Below are 9,098 nucleotides of genomic sequence, written 5' to 3'. Positions count from 1 at the left end.
CTTTTAAACATTTGGGAAGAGGGGGTTTTTTAAAAAAACCTGAACAACTAACCTTAAGAAGGTTTGTGGGGAACTTAAAAAAAAAAAAAAAGAGAGATCAGGGCCATGCGGGACCTTCTTTAATTCCGCAGGGCCTGCAAGTCGGAGCTCTTCCAACCAGGCCTTCAGCTGAGGCAACGGGCGTCCTGAGGCTTCTGTCTCCCATCCAACAACAGCTGGCCTATTATTATCCATCACCAACGAGCCAGGGAACCTCTCACAGCCAGCCAACCTCTGTTTTGAGCTGTGACCAATGCTTCCCTCTAAGCTGTGGAGTCTTGTGAGCAAAAAATTCTACTTTGTGAGCTACTGGCATTAAAGTTGTGAACGAGCGAGTTGGCTCCTGCATCAATTAGTTTGCTCTGGAGCCATCCCTTCCTGAGTTAAGACAAAAATCTGTTACCCGGAGGCTGAAAAATTGTGAGCTAGCTCACACTAATTCAGCTTAGAGGGAACGCTGGTGACCACCATTTTAATGTTTACTGCTGTGTTTTAATTTTTAAACTGTATTGATTGTATTTGATATGTTGTTACCCACCCCGAGCCCACTTGTGGAGAGGGTGGGCTATAAATATGAAAATAAATAAATAAATAGTTCAAGTTCAAGTTAGCCTTTATGGGGATAGGTAAAGGTAAAGGTAAAGGTTCCCTTGCTCGAAAGCCAGTCGAATCCGACTCTAGGGTTGCGGTGCTCATCTCCGTTTCAAAGCCGAAGAGCCAGCGCTGTCCAAAGATGTTTCCGTGGTCATGTGGCCGGCATGACTAAACACCAAGGCGCACGGAACGCTGTTACCTTCCCACCGAAGTGGTACCTATTTATCTACTTGCAATCTCTTGATTTCGAACTGCTAGGTTGGCAGGAGCTGGAACTAGAGACGGGAGCTCACTCCATCATGCGGCACCCGGGTCTCGAACTGCTGAACTACTGACCTTCCACAGCCTGCAGTTCAGCATCTTAACCACTTGAGCCACCGCAGCTCCTTTTTTTTTTTTATGGGCATAAAAATAAATAAATAAATAGTGGGAGAAATAGCAGCTATCTGGGGCCCTTTCAAGTGGGGAAAAAGGCACAGATGAGAAGGCTTAAGACCCTTCTCTCTATGACCATGGCTCTGATCGAAATTGTGTGACCCCTCACATTTATTGTGCATATATGGGGGGGGGGTGTGTGTGGCTTTTTTAATATGTGCATGTGCGCGCACATGCACCTGCAAGTCATGGCAACCTCTGATGACTGGCCCCTACTGGGGGCCTGGAGGATATTCAGGGAGGTGGCTGAGTAAAGCCTGCCCCCGCCTCCTGCCTCTGGTATTCCAAGGAGGTCTCCCATCCAAGTACTTGTCAGAGTTGACCCTGCTTAACTTCTGAGATCTGATGAGATTGGGCTTGCCTGGGCTGTCCGGGTCAGGGCTGACTCCTCACATTTGGGAATTCACAAAACCCCTCACATTTGGGAATTCACAAAACCCCTCACATTTGGGAATTCACAAAACCAAACAAGGACCCACGGTAAGTAGGAAAACCAACATACAACAAATACCGTGCACAGATGATTATGATATATCATAAATAAATTTATATTTTTTGAAAAATATGTTTACAATAATTTCTTCATATATAATTAATCATCTTAATCACAATTCACAATATAAGAGATATCAAAAATATCAAATCTCATCTCCATAGAATCTCAAAAGATATTGTACAACCTTATAATTAATAATAGTCCTCCTCTGTTAAATAAAAGTTTCAAAAGGGAGGTGAAACTTTTATTTAACAGAGGAGGACTATTATGAATTATAAGGTTGTACAATATCTTTTGAGATTCTATGGAGATGAGATTTGATATTTTTGATATCCCTCATATTTGGGAGCTGAAGTCGCAGCATGTAACTCCAAGCACACATGTAAGCATGTAAACGTTAGCTTCTGAGATATGAAAACATCAGGCCAGCCTGGGCCATCTGAGTCAGGCCCACTTCCTCTAGACCTGGAGAAATGTACCTGCACAGCTTCCGTAATACCTGACCCCAATGGATCGCCCAAGGAAGCAGGTTGCCCGCCGTAGGTGGCAGGTGGAGGGGTATGTGACATTGTTGTTGCCACAGATGGCACGGTCTAGGCTGGTGGGGTCAGGGCAGGGGACAGCTCTGCACATCACGCAGTGGGCACTTCCTGTCTGATCCACAACGCAGGTGTGAGTTCCGGGGCACACCACACTGGAACAAGACTCTGCAGAAGGAAGTCACCAACAGGGAAACTGAGATCAAGGCAAAAGCTGAGCGCACGAGGCACACCTACAACGTAGTGAAGCAAATTAAATAAAGGAAAGAAGTTTTTCAAATGTTCACATCTGAAAACCTCTTTCTTTTTAGCGGTGTGTGAAATGTGGTGCAGCGTGGTATTATATATTCCCCAACATAGTGTACATGGGCGCCATGGCAACCACCAGTACTTCCCTTGGCAGTAGACAAGCTTTGCCTAAAGAAGATGGGGCCTGTAATGCACGCCTTGCTATTGGCTACCCTCTTTCAAATGAAAAGGTTTTCCAGTCGTAGGATCAGGAGGACTGGTAAGGTTTTCCTTAGCCAATGTGTGGCTTCACTCCTCCTTCGGGATTTCCTTCTTCCCAGGAGGTGTGAGGTTTTGGTTCCAACTCCTGAGGCAACCATTTTGGGTTTTTCTCTGCCACCTGTGGCAGCCATTTTGGCTGGTGCGTGCTACCCTTTCTCAAAATTCCAAAGGTGACCTTGGGGACCCCTGATTTAGAGTGTTAGAGTAGGATGGTTCATATCCCCACTCTGCTGTGAAGCAGACTGCATTTCTAAGGGCCTGTGAAACGGAGCTGTTCCGCCAGGCCTTCGGCTGAGGTGACGACCGTTCAACCATCTCAGCCTTCCCTGCTTGTAATGCCCTACTTAATGGCCCTACGGTGCTAAAAAGATCTGCACAGCATCTTCCGGCTAATTGGATGCCTTATTGACCATCTAGCCTTGATGGAGTGACACACACATTCAGACCTACAAAATCGCTGTTACCAGAATAAGTTGTGGAGGTGATATGGCTATACCTATGGCCAATGTTCCCTCTAAGCTCTGGAGTCCTGTGAGCAAAAGTTCTACTTTGTGAGCTACTGGCAATAAAGTTGTGAGCGAGCGATTTGACTGCTGAATAAATTAGTTTGCTCCGGAGCCGTCCTTCCTGAGTTGAGACAAAAATCTCTGAGCTGGAGGCTAAAAAACTGTGAGCTAGCTCACACCAACTCAGCTTAGAGGGAACACTGCCTATGGCTCATCACTAATACCAGGAGTCCAATTATAAGTATACAAGGAAACAACATCTGGTTAAATTATATGTGTACTAAAACTCTGTAACAGGTCTTTGAATTTGTGTCTAGAATATATAGATAATAGTGACCACTGAGGAAGGCCCTTAGGGGCCGAAACGCATTTGGTCTTCAGTTGTAAAGTATTTACCCATCATATGTATGTATAGAGGATAAGCTTTTATAGCCTGATCTTAGACAAAGTAATTTCTAATCAGGAAAATTTTAACATGTGTACACCTTAATAAATATTTGTACTTTTATATATATGGTTTAGCTTAGCCCTTTTTGGTTCGTAGACATATCCTGGGTTGAGTTTCCCCCCAGTTTTTGCTAAAAAGATCTGCACAGCATCTTCCGGCTAATTGGATGCCTTATTGGCCATCTAGCCAGCACCCACGCAGGAGACACTCTGGACTCCCACAAACTGGTCTGCCATCTTATTCTGGATTGGTTTTAAACTGGATTTAAATTGTGTGTTTTAATATTGTTTCTACTGTGAAATGACCTGTTGTGACCCACCCTGAGCCCACTTGCAGGGGAGGGCGGGATATAAAAATAAATAAATAAGTAAGTAAATATTATGGGCGAGGAGCCAAGGGAGTGTGGAGGCATGCTTACTTTTGCATCGGCCTTGGTACATCACTTCCAGGTCTGGGTGCCCCCTGCACTTGGCTGTCTGAAGATCACACTCGTCGCGGTAGGTGAAGCCATCCGAGCCGCACACTTGCAGTTTCCTAGGTAGGTTGGAGCAATCAGGGGCACATGCACAGTGAGGGCGCCCATATTTCATTTTGCAGACTTTCCCAGCTCCACAGTCTACTCCTTCACAGGATTCTGGGAAGAAGACACAACAAAGGGGATCACCAGGGATAACTCTTACATTGGTGGACGGAGCTCATTTCAACACCCAGGGCTCAGTCCCAGAGGATGAGAAGGCGTTAGAAATGTAATACAGGAAGATGTGAAGATACCGTGGGCTTTTCCACACTCTCGTTTTCCTAGTTCGTGTGTTCCTGTTGCTCGGGGTGGGGTCTGTTCTGTGGGAGTTTTGCTCCTTCTAGTGTTCAATTCAATATTACATTGGTTTATGTACAACATAAAAACTGCAGTTCAAATCTGCAGAGAGGTGTCTTGGACATAAAGCGATATAATATCTAATTGACCACTAGAGGGAGCAAAACACATGAAGAACAGAAGACCCCCCCCCCCAAGCAACAGCAACACACAAGTGAGGAAAATAACGATGTGGAAAAGCCCCACGAAAAAGAAAAAAAGCCTACTTAGCAGCATCCACTCCGGTGCTTGCCATTCTATGACTGTTTCTACAACAATGTGAGACTGAACCTGTCCCTCTCTGAAGCAGCTCTACTAACAAGTAGCCATCTAGCAAGTATGTGGGAAGCATGGGAGGCTGGCTATACATGGGATAGTCTAGATCAGGGTTGTCAAACATGCAGCCTGGGGGCCAGATCAGGCCCTCGGATGGCTACAATCTGGTCTGCATGGCCCTGGCTGTTTCATACATCCTTTTCCAGTTATGCTGCTGCTGCTACATCACAGCTTATTTTACAAGACTCTCTCAATCACTCAGGAGAGATAGATAGGCAAGCCTCTCCTGTGCGATTGAGAGAGTCTGGTAAAGCACTGGCTGAGGCTCCTCCCCCTCCTCCTCCCAGGGGGTGGGAGGGAACCAGCCAGAGCTTGCTTCCTGGCCAGGCTGCCTCAATCATATACAGGATACATGTTTTATTTAAAGTTTTAAAAAACCTTTAATTGTGTGTCCTTTATAAAGTTTATATCTCCGCTACCTGGCATTACATTTTATGACACACATGCCTGGCCCAACAAGGTCTCATTTATCGCAGATCTGGCCTTCATATCAAATGAGTTCGACACCCCTGGTCTAGATGTCTGCCTCCTTTCTTACTAGACTGTGATCCCTGTAATAATGGCAGATTTTGCATTGAGATCAAGCCCCCTAAACTACTCTGAGCCCACAGCATACAGAGGAATATAAATTAAAGAATTGTTTCAGACATGTTGGTCTGTGGTAGAACAGCTAGATTTGAGTCTCGTTGCACCTTAGAGACCAACAAAATTTTGGGGGCATACGCTTTGGAGATTCAAAAATGTATCTTGTATCTGACAAAGTGAGCGGTGACTCTCCAAAGCTCATACCCTGAAAACCTTGTTGGTCTCTAAGGTGTGACCAGACTTGAATCTAGCTATAAACAGTTGGAATTTCGTCAAACTTCATTTGGGTTTCAACGCCACTCAGTATTTTTCAGTCTCTCCCCTCAGCCAAATGCAGGAGAAAAGAGCCAGAGTCCAGGAGCACCTTAAAGACTAGCAAAATATGTGGCAGGGGAGGAGTTTTCCTGAGTCACTGCTCAGTTCTTCAGATTTGGCTAGAATGGGAGCCCATCTGTCCTATTTATTGGAAAGTGGAGTGAATTCAGATGCCGAATAACATTTGCAGGCAAATGATGATAGCAGGTGAATGACAATAGCAGGCGTGATTGGATTTAGGTGAGATACGCAGAGGGGTAATAGGTGTGGAGAAATCGGCATTGGTAATGAGACAGGAAGCTTCTCTGCTCAGTGTTATAAGGGTTTAGGTGTCAAAACCAGTTGGGGGCCTTTTTGTAAAGTTACAAAAAAAGACCTCAAACTAACCAAAGGTCCCAGATATGCAGCCCTAGAAGCATGGAGTAAGTGGCAAGAGCTATGGCAAAGAAAAACTTCAAGATGGACACCACTAAAAGCTATAAATAGTGAAATAACAGGAAACGAATGGTGGGAATGGCTAAAAGCTAAAGGTTATCATAGACTGGGAGACATGTTCAGAGGAGGCAATCTAAAACCGGTACAGGAGATAATAGAAGAGGTGGGCAACCGACACTGGTTAAAAATAACTGGCCTGTATAGTAAGGTTAAAAAGATTAAGGAGAAAGAGAAAAGTTGGTCAGAGGGACCAATAGAAACATTATACAAAGGGATGCAAAAGTCAAAACAAGGTCTAGCAGGGAAAATTTACAAGGAAATGACATCAAATGAAGACAAGTCAATATCCTATCTACAAAACACTTGGGCCAAGGAAGATCAGATAACAGAAAGCATGGCAAGTAAAATAATGAAAGGAATTCAAGAAATTAAAGTGATTAAATTTAATGAAATGGAGCATAAATTTCTTACTAAATGGTATAAAACACCAGCACAAATTGCAAACATGTTCCCAGGAATGAGTCCTAGATGCTGGCATTGTAAACAATCGAAGGGATGGTATTCTCATATGTGGTGGGAATGCCCAGAGGTTAGGGTTTTCTGGACAAAGATATTACAAATTATAAAAAAGACATGTAAAGTATCATTGCCCATCAACTTTAATTTAATGCTAATGGGAATAGTAGGAAACTCAGTAATAAGCAAAGAGAACCAAGTTATGTTTAAAGCTATGATACTAGCAAGTAAAGCAGTAATAGCTCTAGGCTGGAAGAACAAAAATAAATGGACAGTAGAAATCTGGCATAATTATTTGTTTGATCTCATACAGTCCGATATAATCGAAAAGTTGGAACGAAAGGTCACATGGGAAGAGAAGACTACGGGAATCAGGACGAAGTGGAAGACCTACCTGGAATGGATACCAACAGAAGGAAGAAAAGACATTCAGAGCAAGATGCAGACTTTGTGCCCGTGGCTGGGAATATAGGACTAAAACACCGGAATAGCATAGGGGGGTGGGGGGAGGGTTAAAAATTATTATGAAAAGTATGGTTAAAAGATAATATGTCAAATTTGTGAAAAATAATTAAAAAAACAATTTTTTTAAAAAAAAGGTGTCAAAACCAGTTAAAAATTAAAAGTCTCTCTGTTCCATGTTTGAGTGCTTTGAAACTGTTACGCTTTCTCAGGCCTCGGTTCTCCAGTACTTTTGTTACCGTAATACCAAGAGGAGGGGGGGGGGGAACAGGCCACTTGGCGGGTGTGACAGACAGTTGTAAGTTCTGCCCTCCTCAGCAAAGGAGGAGTTTGACAGTCTCTGGCTCCTAGCAGTTTGAAAGCAAGAAATTGCAAGTAGATAAATAGGTACCGCTTCAGTGAGAGGGTAACAGCATTCCGTGCACCTTGGCGTTTAGTCATGCCGGCCACATGACCACGGAAACAGCGTTGGCTCTTTGGCTGGGAAACGGTAGAGCGCTGGCTCTTCGGCTTGAAAACGGAGATTAGCACCGCCCCCTAGAGTCGGATTCGGCCGGCTTTCAAACAAGGGAAACCTGCACCTTTACCTTTGACAGCTTAACTGCTGGCCAACTGACAAAGTAGGGGGCAGTTGGATTCTGGTGGGGGAAAGGAGCAGGGAGGTCTGTTGATGAGGCAGGCAGTCCTTTGGGTATTTTGAAGACAGGTAGGCCTTGGGAGCAGTTCCTGCCAAAGACAGTTAAAAATATTGGGAGATTTGGTATTGCCCAGTCGTAGAAGCGTGATACCAAGTGCAGTAAATAGATCTCCCAAGAGGTATATTGATAAAAAGGTAAACTTAACATTTATTCAAGTAGATCTAGTTCACATTCAGGTTGCAGTCAAAAGAAGAGAAAGAAGCTGAGGCAGCGCAACTCTAGCGAAGAAGGGAGAGGAGCTCTTTAAATGCCTCCCCTTCCCGAGTTTGCAGAGGCATGCCACCAAGGCGGTATGACTCTGGAAAGGGGGGACTTTTTAAACGCCTCCCCTTCCCAAGTCACGGGAAGCCATTTCACCCCTCCCTTTTGCTCCCTCCCTCCAGAGGGGGGCTTGGGGATCCAGTACCCATATACCCTATGGGTATACCCCATGGTATACCTGAACCAAAAAAATACCAGATTTTTTTGTGTGCATACCCCTAGTCCCAGGTTCAATCCCTGGTATCTCCAGTTAAAAATGACCCGGCAATCAGTGATGTGAAAGGCCTCTGCCTGAGACCCTTGAGAGCTGCTGCCTGTCTGAGTAGGCAATACTGAGTAGTCGCTAACGCCAACAAAAAAACGGGGAAGCTTCTCTGCTCTGTGTTATAAGGGTTTAGGTGTCAGAAGCAGTTAAAAATTAAAAGTCTCTCTGTTCCATGTTTGAGTCAGTCCGACGAGAAACCTGCTTTGAAACTGTTACGCTTTCTCAGGCCTCCTTTCTCCAGTACTTTTGTTACCGTAATACCGAGAGGACTGGAGAAGAGGAAAAGAAAAAACCAGGCCACACATACTACTGGAAAAAAAATTGTTTCTTAGTTGTTTTCATCAAGCCTACTGTGTTTTTCCTTCAAGCCTCTAATCCCTTCCTAATAGGCCAAGTGAATGCTGGGTGATACCCCGAGTCCAGCCATTACCCTCACTGAATTCTAGAAGAATAAGCAGTCCCCAAAGCATAAATTAAGAAAATACAAGTAATGAGGGAGTTTGTAGGGTATGAAATGTAAGTTCCAAGGTTCAAGGTCCAGAGATAGGGTGTAATTCACAGTGGGAACATCTGGATTTTCCCAGGCCTGTCCACTCAGCAGCCTTCTCCACCCCCGTGACGTAGTCTGCGATTGATTCACCAGCTCCTTGGTTGTGCTTGTAGAAAGCGTGCCGGCAGGCGATCTGTGAGGGCTTGGGTGAGAAGTGATTTTGCAGTTTGCTCTTTATCTCCGCCAAGGAGACGGTCAGGATATCTGCAGGTGCCGCCAGGGACCGGGTCACATCGAAGACGGTCCTTCCACACG

The 9,098-nt window shown here is 44.7% G+C and overlaps 1 protein-coding gene across 1 annotated transcript in view; it reads right to left on the bottom strand.

Annotated features, from left to right (window-relative positions):
• Positions 1-9,098, bottom strand: part of FSTL3 (follistatin-like 3 (secreted glycoprotein)) — a 33,972-nt gene that overhangs the window by 3,932 nt on the left and 20,942 nt on the right. The window contains exons 3-4 of the mRNA XM_015420595.1: positions 3,986-4,201; positions 2,044-2,271 (exon numbers count right to left, since the gene is read on the bottom strand). Of these exons, the coding sequence (XP_015276081.1) occupies positions 2,044-2,271; positions 3,986-4,201 (444 nt within the window). The remainder of the gene's footprint in view (positions 1-2,043; positions 2,272-3,985; positions 4,202-9,098) is intronic.

Source organism: Gekko japonicus, unplaced genomic scaffold (genome assembly GCF_001447785.1).
Source record: "Gekko japonicus isolate JY-2015 unplaced genomic scaffold, Gekko_japonicus_V1.1 scaffold884, whole genome shotgun sequence".
NCBI classification, from domain to species: domain Eukaryota; kingdom Metazoa; phylum Chordata; class Lepidosauria; order Squamata; family Gekkonidae; genus Gekko; species Gekko japonicus.
Note: the sequence above shows the minus strand (reverse complement) of the source record. Positions and strands in the feature narration are given on the sequence as shown.